Source organism: Macrobrachium nipponense, chromosome 39 (assembly GCF_015104395.2).
Source record: "Macrobrachium nipponense isolate FS-2020 chromosome 39, ASM1510439v2, whole genome shotgun sequence".
NCBI lineage: Eukaryota > Metazoa > Arthropoda > Malacostraca > Decapoda > Palaemonidae > Macrobrachium > Macrobrachium nipponense.
In genome coordinates, this window is record NC_061099.1 from 53,163,255 (window position 1) to 53,177,246 (window position 13,992).

The 13,992-nt window shown below is 37.3% G+C and overlaps 1 protein-coding gene across 4 annotated transcripts in view; it reads right to left on the reverse strand.

Moving 5' to 3' along the window:
• LOC135210353 (proton-coupled amino acid transporter-like protein pathetic) overlaps positions 1-13,992 on the reverse strand; it is a 128,070-nt gene that overhangs the window by 12,628 nt on the left and 101,450 nt on the right. For 2 of the 4 annotated variants that reach the window (XR_010313510.1, XM_064243241.1), the window contains exon 1: positions 2,749-2,907. The exons of the other annotated variants lie outside the window; for them this stretch is intronic. Coding sequence is in view for 1 of the 2 variants with exons in the window: in XM_064243241.1 (XP_064099311.1) it covers positions 2,749-2,784 (36 nt within the window). In the remaining variant the exon portion in view is untranslated. Of the gene's footprint in view, positions 1-2,748; positions 2,908-13,992 lie in introns of those variants that run through there. 4 annotated transcript variants of the gene reach the window in all.

A 13,992-nucleotide genomic window follows, 5' to 3' on the forward strand; every position in this document is an offset into this window, starting at 1 on the left:
TCCAGGCGCCTTTTTCCAAGGAGGTTGCTGTTTTGGTTTCTGTTGGGTTGGTTGTGACGGTGGTGTTGGTGTTCGAATCCCATCAGTTCTGCTACTAATCTTGCTCCTGCATATGTCAAGTTATTTGTTTCTGTGATACTGGTGGTGTGTATTAGGCCCATTATTTCATTGACCTCACTTGTTTTCTCCCTTAATTTCTTGGTGTTGTAGGCTTTCATGGAGGGTATCTTTGTTCTCTCTGTATCTGGCTCCATCCATTGTCTAATCTTTTCTACCCATTCCGTCCTCTCTGTTACTTCGTCGGTGTTTCTTCGTGTGTCGTTGTTTGATACTTCATCCTCCCTGTCGTCTTCTGTGGCATCGTCTCTCAGTTCGTCTTCGTGTAATTCGTTGTCGTGTGATATTTCCCTTTCCAGTTCTTCTCTTTCTGTTGGGGAGAGCCAGTTCTTTTTCTTTATGTTCCTTACTTGGTCTGCCAGCCTCTGCTCTGTTTGGGGGGTGTTATTCCTCTCATTCCAGATGTTGGCCAATCTTCTTCTATATCCTCTCTCCGTCGGGTTGCTTCTGATGTAGCATCTCCATATTTCCTTATTTTCTTCTCTAGTCCATTTCTTCCTTTTTGCCTCTGTAGCTCCAATCTCAGGCTGTTGATTACTGTCGTTGTGGTGATCAGTTGCTGGATGACGACCTCCAAGTACCTGACCATCTTCCCCTACAATTGGGTTGAATACCTGGTTGCCGGACGAAGCTCCTCTGTTGCCAGAGGTTCCATTTACGTCGTTGTCGTTTATTCCTTCATTTCTTTCCATCATTGCTGAGTTTTACTATTTAACCCATAGCTGGACCCTACCCCATCAGGGATAGGTACTCATTTACAGCTGAGTAGACTGAGGAAATTATGGTAAAGATCCTTTCCCAAGGAATCAACGCCGAGGAGAGCAGTCACCCATCCAACGACTGACCAGCCCCAATGTTGCTTAACTGACTTAAGTCTATTGACGACCTAACCCACTCCTCCACGGCGCCACATATTATCATTATTATTATTATTATTATTATTATTCATTATTATTATTGAGGAAAGAAACCACAAAATTACTGTGTATAACGTGTTTGCTTATAAATATTTACATTATACGTTATACATAGCAATTTTGTGGGCTTAATAAGTACCTGAAATCTGAACTCATGAAGCTGAAACAAATGTGGATGATTATCATTTTGTAAAGATTAATATACTATGTATGGCCTCTAGCGACTTGGATTGTTGGTGTACTGACAACTCATGCAGGTGTTCCATTTACCTTTCTTTTGCTTATTTACAAATTAGTAATATAATAATAATAATAATAATAATAATAATAATAATAATAATTATTATTATTATTATTATTATTATTATTATTATTATTATTATTATTATTATTATTATAATTATTATTACTAATTTTTGTAAATAAGCAAAAGAAAGGTAAATGGAACACCTGCATGAGTTGTCAGTACACCAACAATCCAAGTCGCTAGAGGCCATACATAGTATATTAATCTTTACAAAATGATAATCATCCACATTTGTTTCAGCTTCATGAGTTCAGATTTCAGGTACTTATTAAGCCCTGTTGCTGAAAGAATTACTATTTCCTGCTGACGCCAAAGTTCAATAAAAAAAAGTTAAAAACAGAACCCTGGAGTAGTGAGGTTGCGCCAATATTGCCGCCATTTTTATACGATGATGATTTTTTAAGTATTTCGGAAACTATACTAAATTACTTAACGAAATGCTTCTCGATCCACTTTACATCTGATAACGAAGCATTATAATATTGTGCAAATGTTTTACTCTCGTATTCCGGGTGAGAGAGTAGACGTATGTATAGCTGGTTCACTTAAGGTAGATTCTTGGGTGAGCCCTGTGCCTAATAGTCGTTTGTTTGGCGGGCGCTGATTGGTTGGGAGCTGCCTACCTCCCGGTACCAGCCAATCAGCGGCAGCCAAACAAACGTCTCATAAGCATACGGCTCATCCAAGAATCTACCTTAAGTGAACCAGCTATAGTACAACGCTAAAAGAGATGAAAAGGCGCCCTGATTAAGTTGTTTAGTAATCATAGCAATAAGTTCGGCAGACTTTCAAATGAAACAAAGCAATTCAGATTTAATGTTCGTCTTTCAAGAGAGAAAAACGTAAAGCTCATATCATTGGAAACTGCACCCAAAAGCGCTCAGGTGAAAATAGGCATAAGCCAAGGCCCACTTAATGGTGAAGAAATGAACTTAATTCAATAACCGCATGGCCTGTTTATTATTATTATTATTATTATTATTATTATTATTATTATTATTATTATTCGTTGAGAAAACTAATGAATCTAAGTCGCTGGCTGAGAACGAAGGTTGGTAAAATTCATACAATAAGAAAATGGACGATATGATTTCAATACTGGTATTTCATCAGCTCTTTATCAGTGCAACGCTAAGTAAATTTTCATCCATATCAGTTCATCCATTCTCGAGATAAGGGCGAAAAAATTTCTTAGAACATCAAATGGAGGGGAGTGGACTATCCCAGTTCTCTCATAGACATAAAAAGCTTGTATTAATGTATTGAATAATCAAGGGAGCCTGCTGTAGTAGTGATTGTATTAAAAAATCAGTGTTGGTGACTATTAAATTTTGTGCCCTCAAAAGTCATATATAAGCTCAGGTAAAAACGAACAAGCACTTTCATACAAATAAATAGAAAACCAACCTCTCCATCCAATTTTTTGTAGCCTTTCTTCGACATGGTGAAAGAAGAACGCGATCAGTGACACTAGAGCAAAGAAGGCAGTGAACTCCACTCTTGTCCGGGCATGTGCTCTCGCGAACCGGCGTCCTAACTCTGATGTAGGATATTAGTACTAACTGACTGTGGACCTGGCTGGAACCTCCGCCACTAGCCGATTCACATGACTCACTCGAAAAGTTTACTTTAGTTTCCGCTTGTTTGTTTTCAAACAAAGGGCTTTACTTGATATTCATCTTTAGCTTAAGAGCATTTACAAACTGGTTATTTATACCTTTCTCTTAACGATTTACTTGTAAAACATATAGAAACCGATTGAAAACGTTGAATACATGGTAACAAGGCACGAGCCTAGCGAGAGTCATATCCCTTAAATAACTTGCCAACAAAGACAGCCCTCAGCAACAGTGCCACAGTCATAGACACGAATAAAGATATTTATGGACGGCAAAGTACATTCACGTGACTCATTGCCACCGGTGATGTCTGTCTCAAGGTCTACTGACTTCGTCACGGTTAGAATAGGAGTCGACTTAAATTTAAACATATTTTTACTTAATATTCTAGTAATTACCTTATTTTATTGATGCACAAAGCTTCATCAGTTGTTTCATATTGACTCTGTTGCAGAAAATTTTCTAGAGCACATAAAATGGGAGAATCTGCTATTTGGACTGTACATGAAAAATATCGTTTTTGAGATAGTTATCAACTAACTTCTCAAAGAACGTAGCTAAAATTTAGAAATAGACGCTCACCCAGTGTGGTACGGTGGAAAGATTTCCTTTTTAAAGGCCCTTCCCCCCAGGTGTTCTACAAATCTAATATACTAGGTACCGTTAATGTATCTATCGAGTCCTCGAACTAGCTCTCTAGGGAATAAGGTATAAATGATAGGCTAGTATGCATTGTAAATGAAAATATTAAGGCAATGACAACTTGCTAGGTTTTAGTCTTCAGTAGATTCTACTTGAACGCGTGTCTATTAATTAAGGCTTCATTATCATCGCCGAAGCACCAAGCTGTGTCTTTTTTAACCATAGGTTCTTAATCTCTTTGGTAATCAAGGGTTCCTTTTCTGTCTCATAGAGACATTGTTATCAAGGTTATCTGATAATTTACCCACTCTCTCTCATTCTCTCTCTCTCTCAACAGTGAATTTTGGAATGAAGATAACATACTGCAACAAACGTGCTTCTACCGCCCACTATATACATATACATATACATATACATACATACAAACACACACACACACACACACATATATATATATATATGTGTGTGTGTGTGTGTGTGTGAGTGTTTGTGTGTACGTGCGTATTTGTAGTTTATAAACAAATAATAAGCCACAAATACTCTTTGAATCATATTCACTTTACCTTTAGAATCATCTACGCTTACCGTGACATCCATTCGACATATTTCAGTCTTCTTATATATATATATATATATATATATATTATATATGTATAATATATATATAATTTATATATGTATGTATGTATATATATAGTATATAGTGGGCGGTAGTTACACGTTTGTTGTAGGTATGTTATCTTCATTACAAAATTCCACTGTTGAGAATTGAGAGAGAGAGTGGGATAATTTATCAGATCACCTTGATAACAATGTCTCTGGGTGTGGCTGCCTTCCTGTGTCTTTGTGTGTCCAGAGGCTTCTGGAAATTTCGAAGGCTCATGGATCCTGGAGTATTTGACATTTAAGAAGACATTGGAATCCAAAGGGCGTGTCTCCAGGAGGTGGAAAAAACGATTCCGAGGACAGATTCTGGATTTCCATCCTCGTTTGACCCATGGATAGTGGACACTTAATGATGAACAGTCCACCTTACCCGCAAATACTCAGAACCCAAAGAGTTGATGACAGTCAAACATTTCTTGTGTGACTGTTCAAAATATAACCAGCAAAGGTCAACAACCTTTGGAAGTAAATCAATTGGGAAAATTGTGTCAGAATCTATTACATTTTCAATCGTTTCAGTTTTAACATTCATAAGTCAGTGTCATTTCATAGACAAAATATAAAAAGAAATAAGCAAATAATGAAAATACAAAAGCCCATAGGGCATTTAATGATGAAAAAAATTTTAATATCTAAATCAGAATTTTAATTGCTGTTTTTTTATTTTCTTTATTTTATTTCATTTTGCTTTATTTGTATGCATATACTTTAAACAGTCGTTTTAAATTTCATTTTAGTTCATTCATCATCACGCAAAAGACCTATTTGGTCCCAGGAATGGGTATGGGCATAGGTATAGATATGGGTATGGGTATGGTATGAATGTCGGTATGGTACCTATAAGTATGGGTATGGGTATCAGTATGGTATGATATGGGTACAGGTATGGGTATAGATAGGGTATAGGTATGGGTATGGGTATGGGTATGGTACAGATGTGGGAATGGTACGGATGTGGATGTGGGTATGGCTATGGTACAGCTATGGGAATGGTTATGGGTATGTTTGTCAGTATTGATGGCATGGGTATGGTACAGGAATGGGTATAGGTATGGGTATGGTACATATATGGGTATGGGTGTGGGGTACGGTACAGATATGAGTATGGTTATGGGCATGGTACAGATATGGGTATGGGTATGGGATGATATGGATATGGGAACTAGCAAATGCGATCATTGTCACCTATAGCAGAGTCACATCAACCATGCATCTGATGTCTAGGCCAGTCCCTTACGACGCTCCTGATTGGCTGTTAATAAGCCAATCACAGGGCTGGAAACTCTCAGTCTCTCGAGAGAGTTCACATAGGATGCATGTTCCACCTCTCCTGAGGGATACGTCTGTTGAAATTATCCCTCAGGAGAGGTGGAACATACACCCTGCCTATGTGAACTCTCTCGAGAGACTGAGAGTTTCCAGCCCTGTGATTGGCTTATCAACCGCCAATCAGGAGCACGGTAAGGGACTGGCCTAGACATCAGATGCACGGTTAATGTGAATCTACTATACTACCATGATATCTTTGTGTTTTTCCTGGAGACGTTTTAGAATTCTTCCGTCTCCAGCTCCTGAAAGGACAAGAGTGATGTCAATCGCTCATGCGTATAGCGCCATTACTCAGTAGGTGCACTGACGCTAAAGCCTCCAGTGGCCATCTCCGGGATTTTCCAAGACGTCTTGAAACCTCCAGCGACAGCACGTGAGCAAAGAAGGCGAATTGTATGGTTAAAATGAACTGGATGACAAAGCAGATCGACTAAATGAGATTTTACAGATGGAAAAGTACTTCAGGAGAATGGCAGATAACTTCAGTCTGCAATTATGGATTCATTCAGCAGTTCTACAGTTATATTGCCACTTAAATTATACTGTTACAAGCACAAAGACCACCTGGTCAGTCTTTGATTATGATTTTTCATCTGCTGTATAGATGACAGGGGATTGTGATCAGACAACATTAAAACTTCTTCATTCCTAGATCGGTTCACATACACTTCAAACTTTTTCAATGCTGTGATTAAGGCTAGAGTTTCCTTTCTAATTGTGGAGTAAATTTTCTAATGCTTTTTCAGTTTCGAAGACAGAAAATATACAGGTTGAAAAATTTTATTTTCATCTTCTTGAAGTAGAACAGCTCCAATGCCACAGTCAGAAGCATCAACTTGTATCACAAATTTCATATTAAAGTCTGGAGTTTGAAGCACTGGTCTTGAAGTTAAAATGGCTTTTACCTTCTCAAAGAATTCTTGACATTCTTGAGTCCGAACAAACTTAGCTTTGGGACTAGTTAAGTCTGTCAAGGAGGCAACTATGGCTGAAAAATTTGTACAGAAATGATGATAGAATCCAGCCATGCCCCAAAATCTTTGTAGCTGTTTCCTAGTGGTAGGTGGGGTAGCCTTACACTTACAGATGCCTTCTAAATTAGCATTTACTTGAGCGAGGAGGACTTTCCCAACTTCAAACCCAAGATACTGAACAGTTGCCTTCCCAAGCTCACTCTTCTCTATATTGACTGTTAGCCCTGCCTCTTGTAGTTTCTTGGAAACTTTCTTCAGGATCTGCAGAAGTTCTTCCCATGTTGTAGAGTAAATGACTGTCATCCAGGTATACACTTACTCCTTCTATAGACCCTAGTAGTTGATCCGTCATTCGTTGAAATGTTGCAGGTGCATTCATCAGACCAAATGGCAGAACAATACTGATAGTCCAAAAGGAGTAATAAAATCTGTTAACAACTTAGCATTCTCTTCTAAAGAAATTTGATAGTAACCTTTCAGCAGGTCTATCTTGGAAACAAACTTGGCTTGCCCAATATTATCAAGTAACTGATCTATAAGAGGCAAGGGATAATAGTCAGCCACACTAACGGTATTCAGTTTCCTATAATCAGTACTCATTCTAAATGAGCCATCAGATTTCTTCACTAGCACACATGGAGAACTGTAGTGACTTGAACTGGGTTCTGCTAATCCATGTTGCAGCAAATACTCAACATCTTTCTTCAAAACATCTCGATAATACGGTGATAAGCGATAGGATCTTTGCTTGAAAGGTTTTCCATCTTCTTGAATCTTGATTTCATGCTTGGTCAGATCAGTACGTCTAGGCACATCTGAAAAAATTTCTGGAAAACTTCTTATTACTTCACTTAAGTCTTCACCTTGTTCAACACTCAGATGTTTCAGTTTATCCTCCAAATTTTCCAAAATTGAAGAATTATTCATCTTGCTTTCAGCTCCCAGTTCATAGCCATTGTCGTCTTTTGTAGATGAAGTTGTCTGTGTTATTGACACAGGTTCAATTTTAGTTTCTGAGAAGTACAGTTTCAAGAGGTTCACATGTATATTCCTTTGTCGCTTTCTTCTTTCTGGTGTTTTAATCACATAAGTTCTATCACTTAACTCTTCAATTATCTAGTAAGGACATTGAAATTTATTGGTAAGGGGAAATGTCTTGACTGGCAGAAACACTGACACATGTTTACCAACACTAAAATTTCATATTTCCTTTTCATTTTCTCTTGACTCTTTCAGATTTTCCAAAGAGAATTTTCTAATCTCTTCCAACCCTTTCCTTAAGTTCTTCACATACTCTCCTTGGATTTCCTCTTGATTTTCTTCCGTACTTTCTGCAAGAATCTTCAGTGGTCCTCTCACTTCTCTTCCAAAAATCATCTCATTAGGTGAACAACCCATGATTTCTTAATAAGCATTCCTAACTTTAAATAACATTAAAGGTAAACCAACATCTCAATCTCTTCCTGGCTCAGAATAATACTTTGTCAGCATACTCTTCAATGTCTGATGGAACCTTTTCAAGGTTCCTTGAGTTTCTGGATGATAGGCAGTTGATAACTGTTGTTTCACCCCTAACAAATTCATCACATCCTGGAATAACTTAGAAGTAAAGTTCGTTCCTCTATCACTTTGTATAATTTCTGGTATCCCAAACTTTGAGAAAAACTCCACTAACTTCTCAGCAACTATCTTGGCAGATGTTTCTAACAGGGATCGTCTCAGGATATCTTGTCACAGGACACATTAATGCCAACAAATATTCATTTCCCTTCTTCGTCTTTAGAAGTGGTCCAACCATATATATATAATCATCTTACTAAAGGGTTCTCCTCTAACTTCTATAGGCTGTAGGTTGGCTCTCTGAATGGTTTCATTCGGTTTTCCAGCTATCTAGCAGGTATGACACTCTTGGCAGAACCTACTAACATCTTTATGAAGTCCAGGCCAGAAAAAATATTTCATGATCTTCTCCACAGTCTTTTTGAGTCCCATATGTCCTGATTAATGAGCTACTTCTATCACTTGTTTCCTCAATGGATATGGAATCAAACTTTGATGATATTCGCCGCATTCAGCATTTCCTGGTATATCTGTAGGTCTATGCTTCTTCATCAGCAAACCTTTCTTCAGTTAATAACAGGCAGGAGTTTGTTGCATCTCTTCTTGATCAACAACTCTGAAGAACAAATCAGCTAACTACACATCCTTCCTCTGCAACTCCATTAGCTTCTCTCTTTGTCACCTGTCCAACTTCAAGGGTTGAACTTTCAATATCTGCTACCTCAGCTACTGTAGTTTCACTACAATTTTCAGGAACACTTTGACTACTCGGAATCTCTTCAGGTGTCATGTATAAATATCTTTAATGAGACTCTTCTTATTATTACTCATGTATTTACTATACTGCATATGTATACAGTACTGATATGTCAATTGCCCTGACTTAAACATTCGGAGGCTACCATACATTTTAGGACAATTAACTCAGACTAGCCTATATATAACAATTCGAACCATAGGCTAATATAAAGATACCCATAGGCCTAGACTATAATTCTTAGCCTATCCTTAGCTGGAACAGGTACCTGACGTCAGAGACGGTCGAATCTTCATTGTTGTAATAAGGGTTGAGGGAAAGGCTGGCTCCCACGGGGTTTTAATATTTCTTCTTAACAGTAGGTGGATACATTGTAAAAACAGCTTATTCCTGGCTGTAATCCTTCAATAACAGTTTGAACCAACACTGATTCTTACACTGGTTCTTACATTGGACCCTTATACTGGTTCTTACACTGGTCCCCTATACTGGTTCTTACACTGGACCCCTATACTGGTTCCCTGTAATACAAAGAGTCCATTTAAGATGGCAATCTTGTGCCAAAGAGCATGCAGTCGTTAGGCCTTTAGGCTATGCTACTCATGCCTAACTTAACTGTTACACATCACAGTTAGCCTGACTTTATATGCATAACATTGGTGGAATTTACTCTAAAACTAACATTTTTATAAACATATGGAATACTAATTCACATCGTAATGTACAGTTGATGGCACAATTGCAACAACATGCAAACTCAACATGGTGCAACTTACGTAACAGTACCATTACAATTCTTGGTAATTGGCAGTTATATCAAAGTAAAAGTATAAAGAAACAAGTCTTATGGCAACATAACATTATAAACTACGACAAGTGCATACCTTTTACAAGGGAGAAATACGTCATTTCAAATGAATATAAGGAGAGATATATTCGCTTCCCCTCAGTGTTGCCATACTCGTCTCGAACAGAGCAATTCGAGCTTATGCAACTGCGCACTTGGTTACAATTACATACTTATGTATGTACACTCAATCATAGACAATCTCAACTTCGAGTGGCTAACTTAACATCTTGATAAGATGAAAACCAATTCGGTTTTCCAGTCCACCAATTTCCATGGATACTGTCATGAATGCTAAATAAATGATTTCCATCATTACACAGGAACAACAGGTTTTTCTTCTTCTGGGAAATCTCTTCTTGGTCAGTCTATGGGAAGCATCACTTCCCTGGAACAATTCTTCTAAGTTGAAAGATCCTCCACTTGATTCTTCTTAGGTGTGTAAATCCTCAGTTTCTTTATTTACAGGCGTAGTCTTCCTCATACTACCGGTAGTTACACAACTAGGAAACAGGTGGGGGTTATTCTTCTCCAACTCTACCGTAGGACAAATCCTTAAGGGTTTGTCTGTCACTGCAGGACAAGGAACAAATGGCACACTACCAACTTCATTCCCCAATAGAAAATGTACATCCTCGACAGTCAGTGAGTCCTTTACAGCAAAATCAACATTCCATGTCACCAATTCACATGACAGGTGTAAGCGGCATATAGGAGTTACCTCTTCTCCTCCTATACCCTTCAAAATAACTGAATCTCTGGGGAGATTCTTTTCCAATAATGGGTGAGCACCACGTAACACCACACTATGGTTGCTCCCTGTATCATGTAAAACCTAGACTGGTACCTGCACACTCTCTCCTTGAGTTGTCAATGTACCCTCATAGATATATGGCTTAAAAGCCTCCAAACTGCTCAGCCACTCACTGCTTGAGGTTACATTGCCACTGGTTGCTAAACACTCAACTTGTTTAGGTTCAGTAGCCTGATCCTTCCCCACACTGCTCTTAACAGTCTGTTTAACCTGGTCACCTCTTACTATTTGACCAACTGGTTTTGATTATTCCGATAACACTCCTGACTGAAGCGTCCTGCTCTTCCACACTTGAAGCAGACATTAGGCTTTTGCAACTGTCTTGCAAAATTAGATGAGGATGTCACGTTAGCTTGCTGAGGAGTATTATTACTTGAGGGTTTCCCATTAATAAAATTGTTCCAGAAACCTGGATGAGACTTAAAACCTGTGCGTGGTTGATTTTGGTACTTGACATTGTAATTGCGCCTGGTGCTAATCATATTGTAATCTTCACTCAGTGTAGCAGCCTTGTCAAGTTTGTTAACCTCTCTCTCTCTCAAACAGGCTCTTATATGCTCAGGAATACCTCTAAAATATTGCTCCAAAACAACTAAATCTTCTAACTCTTCAAAAGTTGTTATTTTAGCTGCCTCTAACCTCCTTTTAAAACACCTTCTCACTTTATAAGCATATTCCAAGAAAGTTACCTTATTATCTTTTCTTAAATTTCTGAATCTTTCATTGTAGTACTCTTGGGTCATCTGGTAGATTTGTAGCACATTGTGTTTAGGTACCCCGTAGTCTTTACACTGATCAGCAGTTAAGGCTAAATAAGCACTTCTCCCTTTACCAATCAAGACATTTTGTACCAAAACTGACCATTTATCTTCTGGCCATCCCATACCTAAAGCCACTTTTTCAAAGTGATCAAAAAACTCATCTGGAGCCTCTTCAGTAAACTTGGGGATTAACTTCTGCACTCTTACTACATCAAATACAGGATCTTGGTTACCTTGGTTAGGGTTAGACAGTGTTACAAGTAATGTGGATCAAGCTCTTATCAAATCCATATCCCTTTCATGTCTTGTGACTTCTCTTCCCTCTTTTAGCCTTTGCTTTTCTTCTTCTGCTGCTTTTTCTTCTGCTCTTTCTCCTTTCTCCTCTTTCTCTTTCAACCTGCATTTCCAGCTTAATCAAATTTTCTTCTGCTTCTATGTGTTTACGTTCTAACTCTCTATCATTTTTCTCTTTCTTTTCATCTTGCTTATTTATAAGATCAGCACGTGCTACATTCAACAACTCTTGAGACAATTCTAACTCATCTTCATCAATTATTCTACCAGAGTCTATCAATGCTTGCATGGCAATACATTTGATTTATGCCTTTATCGTGCTACTAGACACATGGCCACCACATGCTACTGCTAGGGCACTCCACTGTGCCTTAGTCAGAGTGGTTTCTGATAACTCTTGGATGGAAGGGGCTGTTAAACATTCCTGAGCATCGAACGGAGCCATTTCTCTCAAATAACAAGCCAGTACAATAAAATCCAATAACAACTATATGGTTACTCTTCTAACAAAATATATTTCAAACAGCACCAATAGAAGCTAGAGTGATAATTTAATTGTTCTCCTCGCAGGTCTCTGGGCACCTTTAATACTTGTGACGAAGTGCCAAGCATCTGGTTACTACACTTACCATTTGCACTTGTTAGAGCAAGGGACACCACTTATATTTGGTGCATGGTTTGGTCAAGTACCTGGTTATTAGTTACCTCACAATAACCAGACACCTGAACCTTCATCACATATACAAAACGATAGAATACTCTAAAGGTAACAGTGATCCCTTATAGAACTTATTACTCATGTAAGAAATCAGACTAAGTTCATTAAAACAGGTGCGAGGTAATCTTAATTAAAGGACATCACTCCTACAACAATTTTAAATCTAAGTAAGTAACTCACATGAGGAAAACAGCACAATTACCACTCTATATTTCTACCTAAATAAAATGAAATATATACTGGTAGTAAATAAAATACTCATTAAAATTTCAAATATCAAAATTTATTTCTAAATTTAAAAATTATAAGTGAAATTCACAAACTCAGGGAAACCGTTATTACTTGAAAACAAAAGTTTAATTAATTCTTGAATTAATCATTAAACAAAATTAAATCAAAATTTTAAATTTTATCAAGAAAATTAATTTTAAAGTATTCAAGTAAAATTCAAATTGTAAAGCGATAATTAAATTTGAAAAGAAATTTAATTAAATGTAAATTAAATTCATGAGTATTAAATCAAAGCATTTATGCAAAAAGAAATATTCAAATTAATTAAGCAAAATGAGAATATAAAAACATTGATTAATATGAAAAACCAATAAAGGTAATGTCAGTACAAACATTAAACACATGAAATGGACATGTCAAAAGAACAAAATAAAATGTATAAAAAGTAATACTTTCATCAACCACTGTGAATAAAGCTTGTAGGGGCACTTCAGGAAATTTGTAAAAAAAAAAAAAAAAAAAAAAAAAAAAAAAAAAAAAAAAAAAAAAAAGAGAAAGAGAGAGAGAGAGAAACAGTACCTTTTACCAGCTGGAATTTCACTCAAAATGGAGGCCTGTTACTTTTTTCAACACTTTTGTGGTGCCACACCAAAATAATAACAATAACAGCATGTTCAGATACCACAAACTAAGAAATTAAACCTGGTGAGTGACTAATTTCAAAATATGAGTTTCGTGAAAGAGAGAGAGAGAGAGAGAGAGAGAGAGAGAGAGAGAGAGAGAAGCATATCACCCTCTTTACACCACGGGAGTCCAGAATAGAATGGATCGTCCTATTGTGTGAAAATGGGTGGTGAATGGAGGCCTCTTGTCATAAGTGACTGGACTCGTTCAGACGAGACCCTAGTCACGCTATTTCCGCAACGTCATGGAATTTTCCAATCCACAACTAACTACTTACGAATCAATAAGCCCACTTTTGACAAATTGAAAGAGATAAGAGTTAATTTATCAGTGATATTATACAGTTTTATAGCAAAGGAATCTTCAATTACTACAATAAGATGAAATGATATCATTCTCATAGAAGAATCCAGAACGATCTGATGCAACCTCGAGTAATTTTTACATCATCCTTCTATAAGAATCTCCTGCTCGTCTGCGTCCTGTATGGGATCATGGGGATGAGTAGACGATAAAAAAATAAGCTTAACTCATCTATTTTCAAGGGGGTGAATAACAGCCTCTTTCTTTCGCGTCTATAGCTAACTGTCTCTGGTATCCTATGCTACCGTCTCTCTCTCTCTGCCTTACGTATGTCTCAACTAGGAATTATACATTATGTAAACATATTATCTATAAATATGGGAATCTGAACATAAAAATACACATTTTACAACATTATGCAGTTTCTGAGGGGAATTAATTGTATTACCAAA